General features: G+C 42.5%; 1 protein-coding gene across 1 annotated transcript in view; it reads left to right on the top strand.

Annotated features, from left to right (window-relative positions):
• The window catches only part of kif16bb (kinesin family member 16Bb), a 32238-nt gene extending 17846 nt beyond the window's left edge, over window positions 1-14392 (top strand). The window contains exons 16-20 of the mRNA XM_050071939.1: window positions 372-454; window positions 4275-4363; window positions 9019-9192; window positions 10038-10128; window positions 10855-14392. Coding sequence (XP_049927896.1) covers window positions 372-454; window positions 4275-4363; window positions 9019-9192; window positions 10038-10128; window positions 10855-13122 — 2705 coding nt within the window. The 3' untranslated portion in view covers window positions 13123-14392. The remainder of the gene's footprint in view (window positions 1-371; window positions 455-4274; window positions 4364-9018; window positions 9193-10037; window positions 10129-10854) is intronic.
• The last annotated feature ends 1628 nt before the right edge of the window (window positions 14393-16020 follow it).

Raw genomic sequence — 16020 nt, 5'->3', positions numbered from 1 at the left:
AAATGTTGGAGAACTTTTTGTGCCATTTATCAACTCCCCCCCCCCCCTGAGTTCAGTGCAGAGACAGTTCACTGCAATCCCACAATGACAGGATGATTCTCATGGCCAAAGCCTTTTGCTCCTCACCTTCTTTATGCATTATAGATACTGTGCCACACCTCCAAAGGTTACCTGGCAGACTCTCGGCACCATTACTGTCACTTGCATCAGTCTTGAAACACATTACATACTGTCTCTGCCAGTCTGGCTCGCAGTGTGCTGCATAATGCAGTGCTTGGTGCTGCATTTATACCAAATAGTGAAGTTTAAGCTGGTAAGTGAGTCGGTGGTTTGCCACTTTTTTCACGTTTTGCCTCTTCGGTTCCCTCTAGGTGCCATCACAAAGTTAGGAAGAGGAACCATACTCCGGTTTAACCACCCGACTGAGGCTGCCCAGCTCAGGGAGAAACGGCAGGTACAGACGGCACCCAAAACCACCACATATGAGCCCTGTTGTGTTCTTATACTATCCTGCTGTTTTCGTAAAGCCAAGGGAGCCTCTGTCAGAAAAAGATGCTGCCACAACTGCATTTTCTGCTGGTAATTTTGTAAAGGCAAGTCAGCATCATGCACTTTGTTTCCATAACTACCAGCTGTGATATCTGCTTCCTTCAGCAAACATCGCTCATGTTGAACTCTAATTCACACTTCACTCCACATCACAAAGTCTACAACAACACCAGCAGTGTGTGATCCATGCAGATTCTTTCTGATCAGAATAGGAACTCACCGCCTGCTTTTCAGCTGCTGCTTGTTTTTGCCTGTTTAGCATGAAACTCTCCGTCTTCGTTCTAATTAATTGGCTCACCAAAAAAAAAAAAAAGGCGCCAGACCTGCACATCATGAACAATCTCTCTGCAATATTGAACTGTTTTCAACCATAGAGAAGCTCTCTGCTGTTTCTGAAAGGAGGCCAGGTGCAGCGGCTTTCAAAACTGGCTGCTTTTTCGTCCAGCTTACAACAGCTCCCTCTTGGCTTTGTTTCACTTTCATGTGTTTTTTAAAGAAGCATTGTGTGAATGCACCCTCACTCCAGAGGAAACAGCAGCCAGCGTTTCTCTCCAATAAATTGTGAATGTTTAAGTATTCTTAAGAAGTTTGGGTTGTGAAAGCCTGAGTGGGTGTAGGAATAAACACCTGTGTTTATGTGCTGTGCAGAATTAAGTAAATCACTTTAAATTTAGTAAACAATGACTGAAAATGTAAGATGTTAAAACTCAAGTGGTAAGTTTAAAAGTTTGTTGTGGAGGGAGTCAGAACTATCACCGTATGCTGCTGGTGATCGTTTAGCTCAACCAAAGAATGCTCCTTCAGATTTCGATCACATAATACATATCATATTTTGATTTTAGGTTAAAGGTCCAGTGTGTGGGACTTGAGGAGGCAACAGATAGGATTTGGGTTTTTTTGGCTTGGCGCCACCTAGCGTCAGTGGTGTTGCGTCGCACTGTCGCAACGACCAAATTGACCGTGGGGATCAGAGATAATCAATAAAATGTAGGCTGTAAAGCCCCCAGTATACCTCTATGTATATGTAGAATGAGAAGGTGTGTGGACGCTCTACTAAATAAATGAGTAAAGAGACCGAGCAACAATTATCAGATTTATCTGAAGACAAAAACAAATAGTAATGCAAATAATTATAGCAGAATGCACAGTACCAGTACAAACAACTCACAGTAAATTATACCAATATGCACATGTAAACAGTCCCGATTCTAGAATAAATGGCACCATATGGAAACGATGCGGCCGGTTGCAGCTCAAATTGAATGGGAAACAAAGTTCAGTGTTCACTTAGCTGGGCGATGTCCGTCGATAGCTGCCTCCTCGAGAAGAGAACAGAAGGAAGGGAGGGAGGTATCACCGTCCGAGGGCTGCTGTAGAATGGCAACGAGGATGTCAGCCGACCTACACTCGCTACCCGGTCCCTGGTTGCGGCGATTTGCGATGCTGGCCAGCTAGGAATGAACTAGCAGCCAGTACAGTACAGTCCTCTCTCGGCTAGCTAACATTTAGCCGTATTACTTACTGATCCATTAGAAAGAAAGCTAGCTGGACATCGGTTTTGAAGCCTCTTTGGTCACGGAGCTCCCTCCATCTCTTGAACGCCTGACTGAGGTTTACTCTTCTTTTATCACTCTCCTTTTTTGCTCCTTTTTGCCTCCTCAGACAGAGGAGCTCGTTTTCTTTTGCTAGGCTGTTTTTCACTTGTTTCCAAACTTTGTCCGTCTGCCATTGTGCTCGTGACTCAACTATCTCATGCCCAACTCCTCATAAGGACCAGCTCCAGTCCCTGATTGGCTGACCGACCAATTTCGCAATACATGACGCGTTTCCTGCCGTAAAGCAGATTTTTCCCGTGAAATTTCAGCACCGGTGGCAGAAGCTTATTGCAAAGCCACTAAGTGACCTATGTAAATAATGATAGTCTGATTTTACTATGGCCACTACCCTGTGCAACCCATATTGTTCTCATAATGCTAATAATCTAAAAGATGCTATCTGTTGCCTCTTTAAGGGGATATATTAGCAGAAATGCAATATAATATAAATAGTATGTTTTCTTTAGCGTATAATCACCTGAAAATAAGAACTGTTGTGTTTTCGTTACCTTAGAATGAGCCGTTTATATCTACATAGAGAGCAGGTCCTTATCCACGGAGATTGCTATGTTGCACCACCATGTTTCTACAGTAACCAAGAATGCACAAACCATATCACTGGCACTATAGGGCTGTTTGCGTATCTGCATCAGCCACCATTGTTAGTAACCCCTTTGCAACATACCGAACAGTATGTAGAAACACCGATATGTAATGTGAAATTGCTCTAATCTGTGTTTTTACCAGTTTTAATCACCTGGTCTGTTTTTTTTGGTGAGGATGAGACCTCTGTGGATAATTCAGCTCCCAGGAAACAATGAACACTGAAGTTTCAGCTGGTTGCAATCTGCAGTCCTCACCACTAGATGGCACTAAGTCCCCCTTCTCCTTTAAATACACCAGTATCTGTAAGGTGATCAATTTCTTAGTAGCACCTACATCGTGAGGACAAACCAAATCTTGCCAAATTTACTGAAAACAACCTAATCAGGGGAAGCACAGGAAAGTGCAGTTAGGTCAGTCAGTCTCAATTTGCTTCGACCAACAAAAACAGACCGTCTGTGTGAGAGGAGCACTGGTGAAGCAAGTAACCGAGAGGCCTGTAGACACTCTGAAAGAGCTGCAGGCTTCCATTCCTGATATGGCTGACACTGTGTGCATACAAATACTGTTGCCTTGGTGCTTCATAGCTTTATGGCATGAGTTTTTTTCTACAGGGACTTTCAGGATGACATGTAGCAAAGTGTTTGTCAGAAGGCAAATGAAAAGGGGTGAAAACTTTTTTATAAACAACAGTAAGTAAGCGTTGATGATCACAGAATCTGAAAATATTGCTTTAATATTCACAGTCAGTTTTCAAAATTAAGTTCCGGTCTTGTATGCATTTGCCTTTAACTCAAATTGAGTCTCCTTTAAGTATTTCATCCTGTGCTTTACAACATTTTATGTTGTAAAATGGATTCACACACCATTTTATAGACACAGATGTACTTCTGGTTTTTGACAGTTTTCTGCTCTCTGCATTATTGAAAATTGCACACCATTACAGCCAAGTAAAGTACAGACATCCAGGCCCCGCTGTGGTTCCCAGAAATGTCTTTGCCATTCATTTTTAACATCGATTCCAAATGAGATGGTCTCGGGAGCTCTGCATTCGCTCGCTCTCTGAATATGCTGCCACACCTAGAATTCAGTGTGTAACTGTTGTGAAAGGAAGTGGCTTTAAAATAGTTTTCAATGTTTCAATGGCAGCAAATTATATCTGAACAGTGCTAAAGATAAACTGTGAACTATATGGAACCACAAGCTATACATTACAGCTGCTCTTTCAAAATGCACAACCCTTTCATTTTAGAGATATGTGAGAGTTTCATGATGATTACCCTAATTTTTGGAAGGGCTTTGATTTACCAGATATTAGAGTTTGACATTTCTTCAAATGTTGTCAAAGCTCTTCAGTCTACCCTCTTATGTTTTGTGAAAAACAGTGTCATGAATACTGATGACATACAGCATATACTATAATTAAACCATTGCATAATTGCACATCCACCGCAGGCAGCTGTCACTCATTTCTTACACTTCGACAGATTTTCATTTCACAGTGCTGTCTCATTCTGTTGTCTGCAGAGCCGGCTGCTGTCTGCCTTCAGCCTGCCCTTGACTGACATGTCCAGATCTACCGTGAATCTGTCCAAGGTGATGCAGCAAAACCCAGGGTGAGACTCACGCAGACACGTGTAATAGCTCTCCACACTCTGTGACCCGAGCATAACTGAACCCAGTTCACCTCAATCACCACAACATGCCTGCTTATTGAGCAGCGTTCATCAGGCACGTAGACCAAATCAAAGCCATAAATCATGGCAGCATTTCTGTGAGGCGAGGTGGGAACATGCAAAAGCCATTCTGATGTACTTCATGCTGAGCCAATGGAAAACACAGCAGGCAAGTTTCCTGCAGCCCAAGGGTGTGTCCCAAAACGGCCCCTAGTTCTGTAGGTAGTGAACTGCCCTGTGTTTCCGTTTATAAAATTACTGACTGCAGTGCGGTTGAACTTCAGCTCCCCCAAATTCCCAGAATGCACTATGAAAATAAAGTAAGTGACATCATTCTACCTAGCTGCACTTCCAGCAGATCCTTTTCATATTAAATCTTTCTCAGTCTACCTTCTTGTCTGCATTTGGGAGATCTCATCAGCCATGGCCCAACTAGCATCCTAATTCCAAGTCCGTTTTTAGCCAAGTACAGTCTTGGGGTAGACAAGTGACCCAGCATGTATTTACAAGCAATGGCTGTTATAATTTTTACTTCTGAAACTTCTTCAAATCAGTTATGATTTTTTTTAGAAGATAAATTTTGATTTTGAAAACTCTGTCATCATATCAAAATAATTGGTATCAAACCTGCTTGGTGGGCAAAAATGTCAGTAGTCATCCTGGGGAAACGGTCAATTAAGTGGTGGCATTGATGTCTCTGAGACCAAAGTTTTGGAATGCACCATGCTATGTTTAAAACACTACAGAGTCTCAATGTCTTTCTTGCCATAAAGGTAAAGTTAAGGTTTATGTTTGGTATTGGGCTGTTGTTCAATAGTGCTGCTTCTGTGTACAGTACATTTGACTCCTTAAATGTAAGTAAATGTATGTAATCTTGCCACACACTTGATAATAATTATTAGTAAATATATTTAGGCTGCCCCCTGAAAGTTGAAGATTCACATTATTTGTTTTTGTCAGTCAGTGTGCAGTGCACTTGTGGGGACATTTCAGTCCCTGGATGTAGCTGCAGAGTGAGCGCTTCTCACTTTCTGCTTTCACGCTGCTCCCTGGTACAGGTAGCTGCGAACCCAGGGTGAGTCTGAGTGAGATGGAGGCAGCTGCCTGGAGAAAGATGTTTTAACAGGTCCGGTTCTGAGATAACGTTATCTTCTTCCTTCTGCTTAGAAGGGTTAGATTCACAGCTTAAAGCAACTGATTATGATACAGTCTCTGGCTTTTAAAAAAAAATCTATAGGGGGCAAAAAATGTTGCTGTAGTTAGCATGCATTAGCTAAAAGGGTTACTATAATATGTGAACACTGCTGTCACCCCAAACCCATTCAAACTCTGACTTTATGTTGGAAAAAAAGGAACAAATATTCCAATATTTTAATTGAACAGCCAAATTCAACCGACATTAGTTGACTACAGCCCTAAATTATGTAAATGAAAAATGAAAAGGGGCAGTGTAGTGTATCTTAAATTCTGTTTTAGAGGAAAAATACATTACAGTGAGGATAAAAGATGCATCTGTTGACTGCATGTCACAGTCAACGCAGATGAAAGCTCTGTAAAAGCTTGTTAAGTGGGCTTTTTCGGTTTTGAGATAATTTTGTCACACAGCTGGTGCACAAGGTTATGTTAAAGTGTCACGACAAAGTTCAAACTCCCAGGGACGGGAATTATTTTTGCATACTTTGTATCGAGAAAGGCTGATTGTCTGTACATGTACACACAGCTGCAAGTAATACAGTAACAGGAAAGTTTGATTCAGGTAAGTTTAGGATTTAGGTCAGTTAAAGCCACAATGTGATACTGATAATGAATGAATTGATAATGATAATTTAAAAGATGCTATAATTAACTATCAGTGACAGTAATCCTTTTGTCAGTGCTAGCTCTTTGCTGTTTACTAGCAGCAGTTGGGCACTTTCTTGACACAATAGCCTTCCAAACTCTGAGAGATATTACATTAATGTGACTGATCTTTACATGCTGCCACCGCCTTGGAACTGTGCGACAGGTCATTGATCTGTCAGTGTCTCAGTGCTCATTGAATTAGTGCCCAAAATCCAATTCACTCTCTGGTGATTCACCACCCACTGAAGTAGTGAGCAATTTGAGACACACCTCCAGTCCCTCGTGATCTGATAACCCTGATGTTTTACAGCATGTGGAGCTGTCTGACATGTAATTTCCCCCACAGTGCAGTATCCCTAAAAAGCAGCGCATCCGCTCAGGTGATTCATGCTGCTTTCAGTCCCGACAGCTGTGACCGTTGTTCCCAATCCGCTGGTCTGACGCTGCTTGGATGCTAAAGCATGAATACGTGTGTATGTAGAGGATTACTTTCTTCAAGGCTGCTATTAGTCGACCACACAGCTACTGTCTTCATCACTCTGCATCAGAAACACTTGGTTTGTGTGTGAAAGTGGTGTTACAGAGTGGGCAGCAGGTGGAGAAGAATGGAAGTCAGTGTGAGTCTGCGGTGGAGGGGAACTCGGACAGCTTGATTGAAGTCTGTAGGTGTTAATGGCAGATCATCAGCAGGATTGACACCTGTTTTTTGCAGTGTAGAAATACACAGAGCGGAATATGGCAGTATAGCACATTGCAAAATACACTTTGGTTATTTGATTCCTCTGACCACGCACCATAAAATATTAAATAGTGCATTCAGCTGACAGTCATCTCTTTTTTTTTTTTAACCTCCTCTCACCTGGCATGCTAAACCATCATCTGTTGAAGACAGGCAGTAAAGGAAGGTCTTTTTCTTCTATCATTACTTAGATATGTATTCCGTCCTTGTTCTGCTTGTTGTTCGTGTAGCATAAACTCCCCGCAGCAAGGACAGAATTGATCTCTAAGTTTGCCCAATCATCTTGGAAATAACCCTCAATGGTAAATAAGCACAGATAATTAGAATTCAAACGGTGGCTGTGGATATCCGTTCAGCTCTGGGAGTGACACAAGATATCAATGAACTGACCTGCCGTTGCTTGAGGGGGTGCTCCTTTGCAACAGAAGCAACGTGCCCATTATCAGCTACATCAGTTGGATCACAGACTTTCTCACTTGAGAGTTCGGACAGGAAGAGGCTAACTGCATTAACAAAATGTCCGACCTGCTCCTTACAGCATGAGAGCACTTCACAGTTTTGTGTTTATCAGGATCTTTGATTCACTGATTCTTATGTATGCAATGTCAAAGTGCATTTACGTCAGCTGAATGCAGATTTACTCATCTAGCAATGCCTCCAAGTATGAAGTGTAGAAAGTCGATTCAATTGAGCTTTTAGTTTTGGAAACACAAGATGGATACTCCTAGGAGACGAAGAGTATTAGGCCCAGGCATAAGGGAAAAACTGAGGAGCACGAATTTTATTTAGAAATTATGCATCATAAGGATAAAGTCAAAATGTCAAGGATAAAGTCCAAATTTCAGTATTTGAGTCAGGCATAAGAAAAAATTAAAATCGAAAAGGAGAGTTTTTTTTCTTTCTTTGCACTTCGAGAAAAAGTCAAAATTTTGAGAATAAATTTGACATTTTCAAGATTAGTGTTGACCTGAGAATAAATCACACTACTAGCATTAGCGCATATGCCTGCCATGACAAAATTATGTAGATGAATTGGGAAATCATTCAGAATTGGTTAAAGTAACAAGGAAATTATTTCTCTTTTATCGCATAAACAGTGTGGTGGTAAGTATCGGGGCTTTGAAGAGATTGTTCAGAAGGAACCTGTGTGCAATACAGAGAAAATATGTATCACTAGACACAATTTTATGGACACGAGGAGCTGACTTTGTTCTCAACATTTCGACATCATTCTCAAAATGCAAAAAAACATAGGAGAGGCAAGAAAGGGCTACATTTGTCTGTTATGGCAAGGTGACACGCTTTGTATTGTGTGCCAATTCACGACCATCCACAAGACCCGTTCCTGAACTCCAAGTAAAAGTTGGCCCACTGTGTTTGAATCATTCTTTATTAAATGGACTGTGTAACGGAGACTGCCCCGTTGAAATGCAGCTCGCTCAAACCCAGCAAGTCTGGACTCTGAGAGCGCCAGTGATGGAGCGGGCCAGCTGGTGTGTGACCCATGCAGCTTTTAATGGCCACCTTATCTCTCAAAGTCCCTCATCTGACAACCCTCTCAGTATCCTCCATCTCTGGCCAGAAGGCCAAGTGGCAACTTTACTACTTTCCTCCTGTGACCACCAACAGGCTGTTATTGGGAGCTCGAATCTCCTGAAATGGTGTTTTTACACTGGTTAACGTCCATCACTCTAGGAGCTCCTGTGCCACTTAACACCTCCTGCCACTAGCTTTAGTGCAGCTAGAACAATCTTACCTATGAACCTATCTGAAGGTTGAGATTCTTTTTTTTATCTTCCATTTGTGTGTCACTTTAGTTTAAGCTGTTTTTTAAGTTAACATCCCAGGTGCCTCCTTCAAAAACACAGGTTGGAGTTTCATAAAACAGCTACAAAATGAACTGGAAATGTTTGAAAATATTGGTGCGAGATGTGTTAAATGGCGCGTATGAAAGGATGTAGGATTTCTCATAAAACCTGTGTGTGTGGGCGTGCGTGTACGATGTGATGATTAGGAGGATGGAACTGAAGCTCAACCAGCAGGAGGTGGAATGGCAGCAGGTCCAAGAAAACCTGAACAGACGCAACAGGGACATCAAAAGACTTTCAAAGCAAAACAGTGGGGCTCCCCATCAACACAGAGAAGAAGAGAAAACAACGGGGGCAGAGATGGAAGAGACTGGCAATGAGTAAGTTGGGGGGAGGCGAACTGTGCTCTCTGTGGTGATGTTAATGAATCCATTGTTGGTGTACGTTTTGTTCGCAGTAATTCCACAGCGAGAACACTGTAAACCTCTGCATGTGAGCGAAAATGTGTGACAGGAAAAAGTAAATTGTATCAAGAAAATGTGGTCAGCTTTTTAGACTTGGGAATCCCAGATCAGTGTTCCTCCATTTATTCATGCGAATAGACAGACATCACTGAGTACAGGACATTCTCTGTACTGATCCGCAAGATCTGCAGAAATCCTTTAATCGTCACGAGGACCTACACTGTGATCCCTCTTGTTGATGTTGTCAATGCTTTAGCGCTCCCGCTTTCCCCCCTCGTCAACCTCCTGCAACACACAAAGCTCAGCCAAAGCCTCTGTTTACTGTCAGAAATCATTCTGAGCTGTATATTTGGTTTCTGCTCCCCCCTCTAGAGTGCTGAGTATTGTATGTAAATCCTCAAATCAACATGCACAGATTCTATTTAATTTCACAGCTAGTAGAGTGGCTCTAATCTCATCCAGCCATTTGGGCTGTTTGCTTTTCAAATCTAATGGATGGTTTTTGTGAAGGGGTGGGGGGGTTGGGGGGGTTATTGCAGTCTTGTCTTTTGCCTGCAAACTGTTTGAAGTCTCCAGTGTCGCACCACAGCAAATAATTAAATTTTGCTTTTGAAAACAAAGAGCCCGGCAGCATGTATAAGCATATAAACACAGCTGTATTGTGCGCATGCCTCCTCATATCAAGGCGCAATTTTTTGTTTTCTGATAGAATATGAAATGTATTATTTCGTTCTTATCTCTTCACGGTGTCCTTTTTCCAGCCAGATGGATACGCTTGCTGCAGAGACAGCTGTGTCCAAAGTGCCAAGCAGCTGTGTTACCTCTGCCAAAATGGAGATGCTCACGACTACAGTATGTATTCATTTTTTTTGTTTTACAGTTACAACAAATCATACTCTTGATTGAATATAATAGAAATAAGGATGTAATCAATAAGCCATGGGTCGTTTTTGAATGAAATATAACTTTAAATTGCTTTTAAGAAATTGAATAAAGCTAAAAAACACAGTGTGTAAAAAGTGAGACTTTGTTCTGCAGTTTTTGTTTATTGAGCCTCTGCTGTCACTGTGCAACTGAAGTACGAGTCCCTTTTGTCTTTGCAAAACAGAGCAAATGTCAATACCTACCCTCTCTCCAGCCAGGCCCAATACAGATTTTTATGAGGCATGAAATACTTTTTCCCTCGGCTTGTTGTTTGTTTATTATTCACATATTTTCTTTGAAACCCCTACAGGAAAGTGTAATAGGGTTTAAATGACACTCATTTTGTGAAAGCTTATTGCAATGAGAGCACTTTTGAAGTATTTTTGTTTATACTTGTACCTTGTTATTCTTCACTCCATTTTCCCGTGCATGTATTTATGTATTCAAATATAATTGAATACATAAATAAAGATACATTTTGAAGGGGGCTGGCTGAATAGTTATTTCAGTTCCCTCTCAGCAATGGCAGTGCTCATTATGTAGTCAATTGCATAAAGCAAACAGGAATTTTGAATCACTCTGTACAAAATCTCTCAAAGTTTTATTTCCTTTTATTGTTTTCCTTTTCTCATCCACTTACACACTATAAACTAGGGCACACCTGGAAAATATCCTGTCTGTCACACTAGTTTTGAGTTGGATGGAGACACACTGCAGGGTGGGATGAGCACCAGGGATGGCCAGGAGCAGGAGAGGGACTCGTGTCATAAATCAGGGCCAGGGCTCACGTCTGAGAGGCTGTGGAGGAAAGCTCAGAGTGGGGCTGGAGCTGCAAGTTATAAGGAAGAGGAGGTTTGGTCAGGGGATGCCAGCTTCCAGCAGACAAGTGTCCTGGGCCCGGGTGATGGATGTGGCACGAAGCCAGAGGGGAATGCTAACGAGATCAAAGACGTCATGTCTGACTGGTACAAGGAGAGACCTGGCTCTGGTGGGAGCTCATTAGGCAGTGTGTCCCACCTGCAGAGCAGCAGAGGAACTAGCTCCACACCCATCCTCCCACAGACCAGCACTCCTCCTCCACTCGACAGAATGCCTCTCAGCAGTCAAGCGGCCCGCTGTCCACCTGAGGGAACTACCTTCGAGGGCCAGTTAAGCTTCAGAGAGATGTATGAATCTGGAGGTTTGGAGGAGATCCCAGGAGTGTGTGTGACAGGGACTGCAGCAGCCAAAGTTCAAAACTCAGGACTGGCCTCTTTGGTCAGCAGAGTTTCCTGGATTGTCCAAGATGCAGGGCGTCTCCTTCGGAGCTCTCCCACAGTATTGCAGCAAGTCAGGGAAGAGGGAATACAGCCTGTTGGGGCCCGCTGGTCCAGTCACATTGTCTCTCTGATCAGGGAGAGTAATGCTCTCTCTGTAGTGAAGGACAGCCAGGTCGTATCCATGGTTAAAGGTAGCTTTGTCTTCGCCCTGTTGAAGGATAGTCACATTTTTTCCTTGGTGACAGAACTACCTCTCATACGGCACATCCATATGGAGATAACTCAAAACCTTCAGCCTGAGGAAGCAGCTCAGATGATTCAGGGCTGCATTAATCCTGACAAAATCCAACTTCCAGTCCTGACACCAACACAAACCTTTAGCAAGGCAGAGCAACTGCCAGATGATGTACCACCAATCCCAGAAGATACCTGGACAAGGAATACGAGTATCAGGGATCTGCGGTTACCAAAAGAGGAAGACATGGCTGATATTCATGTAAAACAAGGAGACAAACTGATTACAGCGCTGTCACCAGTGAAACACATCAGTCAGTCAGAGGCTGTCCGTGCACCTGAAGACAAAGATCAGGCATCAGACAACTCAAGGCCTTTGCACAGCAAAAAGGACGTTCAAATCTTTTGTCAAACGTTGATAGAATTTCCTGATTCCCTTTTGTACCTGCAAACTCTGCCACTGCAAGACATGATGGATGCTTTAAAATCTATTGTCTCTACCTCAGTGCTCACCTCCCAGAAGATTATAGCTCTCTATTGGCTGAATGTAGCTAAGTGCTGCCAACCTGAGCCTCGTCCTGCCCTCCTGATCCTGGCGGAGACTGGTCTCTACACCCTGACTTCTGACTCTGGGCTCCTGGTTTTGTTCCATCAACTCCCGTGGTTGCAGCTCAAAGAGGTGCAGATAGGCTTAGCAGGCCACAATCTGCGTTTGATAGGCACCACAGAGGAGAGCATCCTGGGTGTCTACACCCTCAGTCAGAAGCTTACCAAAGAGCTGTGCTGGGCCATACTTGGTGTCATCTGCCCCGGGGACAACAGGGTCTCCCAGCACCCACTGCTCCATGGAGACTTGATGAAGTTGTCTTTAGACTGGCAGGCCTGTGTACCTGACCTGCTGCTGGATGCTGGTTTAAGGGTTTGTTGCCAGTTTCAGAAAAGTCTTGCTGATCTGGTTTATCTTCTTCATTGTAACATGGATCAAGAAACAGTAACTTTGGGAGAGGTGCAGCTACTACTGTGCACAGGTGTGAGGGCGTGCATCAGACCTAGTAGCCGCACTGAGCCTCTGGCCCAGCTTCTACTCACTGATACCCACATCGGCCTGGTGCAGGAGGATGCTGTCTTTCACCCAGCTCCACGCTCCGTCACCACAGTGAGCTGCCGTCCCCAATTCAACGACTTAACTCTCCGTCGGCGCTCAGATGTGCGCTGCGTGCTGCTGCATGATGAAGACGAGCGCGGGGCTGTCAGACTGGATGTAATCCTAGCAAATGTGAGGGGCAGGGGTCACCCTGAAAGCGTGACTAAGGCAGCTACCCCGCCAGCACAAGCTTCAAATTCATCTCCGCATGCAGAAGTGTGGAAATTAACTTTCAGTTGCTCCTCTGAGGCCGCCTGCCTGATTAATCACTTGTCAAATGTCTGATCAAGGACTGAACAGCCAGTAATGAACAGCCCAGCTTGAAAACTCTCACTCACAGGGAGCAAAAGTGCATCGCAACCAGACAATGCAAAGGACAGCTTCTCTGGTAAATGACAGTGAAAACTATGACCTATTTTGAAGTTTCTGTATTGATTTGTGTTTCGAAAAGTTTTTGTCTTTTTAATATTGCATGGCTAGAGCACTTTTATCTTTAAAACCCTTGAATTTCTTTGTTCTTCCATTGTTATTGTTCTTTAACTGCTAGCCTCCCGTTATTATTGTTGTCAAAGAGGTTGTCAGTTTAATATGGGATGTTTAAAATAATTAGGGGTTCAAGGTTTAACAGTGAGGATTAAAAACATGTTTGTTTATTTCATTTGTTTCATGGGCATTGTTTTTATAGGATTTTAGATTACCAATCTGATCAAATGATCTCACTGTCAGGTTTACTTAATGTATGTATGTCAAATTGTTGCCAATTTTAAATATTGTATATACAAATAGATCTATTGAAATGGATATGTGTGAATATATTTGTATAAATAAAAGGAAGGTAAATCCACTGCTGCTCTGGAGTCGTGTTTACCACTTAGAATGCAGATAAGCTCTGATAGTCGAGCTTTTAACTCGGGAAAACAAAGAATTCAGAGTCTGATGCATCTCGCTGCTTTGTCTAATGTCTAATATTTTGTCTTCCTATCATCTTCGTCAGGCTTTCTTTATTTTCCTACCCTCCTCTTTTTTGTTAGCTTTGGCACAGTCTTCTTTTCTTCCTTTCAGCCTCTTCTTCACTGTCATGCAGGACTCTGCATGAATCTGTATTCCACTCTTATCATCGGACTCGCCACTGGAAACATACTCTTAGTATCCGAGGTCAAGGTGAACCTCCTCCACAGAGTTACTACCTGCACAATTACTCGTTGGATTTATACCTGCCAGTCAACATTGTCTATGAGAACTGCTTTAAATTTTGAAAAGCTTGATCATGCTGCATCTCTGAGACAGAACTCGAGTCTGATTCACATCTCGAGAGTTGGAGCCAAAGACTGTTTGCTCCTTGTCTTGACTGAGTGACCCCATCCAGCATGGAAAATTACAGGGGCAATATAGTGCAATCAGTCCTCTTGTCTGCTCCGGCATGAAGGATGGAGATTTGGCCTCGAATGAAGAAACACATCACACCTCGTAGCAGTGAGGTTTGAGCCAGGATGAAAGCTCAGGGATGTGAAAGGGTTGTTTTTCTCCCTTTTGCTCGAGACAGTTAATTAGCATTCAAATCACCTCCTGTGTATCACTACCTTCCTGTGAATAAAACACAAAAGGCAGACAAATCATATCCTGATATATTGAAATGAGGCTAGACTAATATAAACTGCAAAATGAGAGACGGTCCTTCTGCAGATAAGACCATAAATTATGTCAGTATTTGGAAACAGAAGGTTCAGCGGGCCACCCAGTGTCATAAAGATTGATTATCAGTGATTGAGAAATATCAGTGACTGTTTGAGTCATGCCATATTAAATGGGGGCTGGTGAGTTTGTTCATTCTTGAGGCAGTTGGCAAACATCTCAATAATGTTTGCACCTCCCCTGTACCATATGTGATGCCTTCAGTGTGCTGTTTTGTGGAACAGTTATTTGGGAATGTAAATTGAGGGGTTGTGAGTAATCTTTAGTGGCACCAGTGAATTATTTCTCAATAACAGCCATCAAAAATTAAATTTAGGGCTGTTTAAATGGGAAACCACTGCAGATCTTCTATCCCATCAGTTCGGCGGCTGGCTTGTGTCTGAAATAGACAGGAGCTCTTGTTGGGCACAGCCTGGTTAAGGGGAAGTGCTCACTCTCAGACAGCAGATACACATACCCACTGGCAGGCTTTGAATCTCTAATCATTACTCTGTGTGATTTCCCACTGGGTTCTCCGGCCCTAATATGCACCGTCATTGACAGCACATAACAGGATAATTTGTTTACCTCCTCCTTTGGAAGCATGTGAACGTGACCCAGTCAGTTCTCTCATTGCTTAGCTGTTGATGGGCTAAATATTTCTTGCGTCAGTCCCGATCGCTCTGCCTGCCTGTAGCATCCACAAAAATTTAATGATTCACTTACATGCTTTCTTCTGAGATTTAGGAGACTAATCCATGACCTACTGCTTAGATGCAAATTGGTCCTGATGATGTTTTGTAGTTTTATAATCAAATCAGTTTGATTAGGACAGGACTGGTAAACTCAAATCACCCTGTGTACTTCAATTTCTTTTGCTTGGAGAGACGCTTTCCTGGTTACAAATTAGACTTCACTCCAGAATAAAAAAACATCTTGTTAAACCAAGAACTACCGTAGTCTCTGAGAAGCTGGCTTCCCAATTTAACCTGGTAGTGGCCTTTGGAGAAGAGGCGCGCTGATCAGCATGTAACATTTAGAACGCTTGCAAAGACAAGCCTCTGCTCAGATAAAGGCAATTTGTACCTTGGACCAAATGCTGAAGTGCAAATGCTGTCATTTTTAAATGCAATCGACTATTAGCCTACAGTATAACTGAACTGAACATGAACAAACAGCTCAATACTGATGCACAATATTTTGCTGTCATCTGTAAGTTTGTTATTGTTGCACATGTTGCTGTATAAGTTGCCTACTTTGTTAAACACTCATTCTTGAGAACTGGGACAAAACCTTTTTTAATTGTATTTTTACTCTTAGATTATGTTGGGAAAAGTACACTTTATAAGATAAAAGTTTTGGCTATTAAACCATGTAATGGGCCAGCCTGCCAGTGATTTATTTTTGTTCTTAAGTAGCATAAGATCTGACAGAGTGGATGTCTTACATAGTTAAAAAAAAGAAAAAAAAAGAAAAAAAAAAGTTCTATATTTATTGATTTCACAGCAGCTA

The sequence above is a fragment of the Epinephelus moara genome, chromosome 19, assembly GCF_006386435.1.
Source record: "Epinephelus moara isolate mb chromosome 19, YSFRI_EMoa_1.0, whole genome shotgun sequence".
Lineage (NCBI taxonomy): Eukaryota > Metazoa > Chordata > Actinopteri > Perciformes > Serranidae > Epinephelus > Epinephelus moara.
This window is presented reverse-complemented; position numbering and strand designations above follow the sequence as displayed.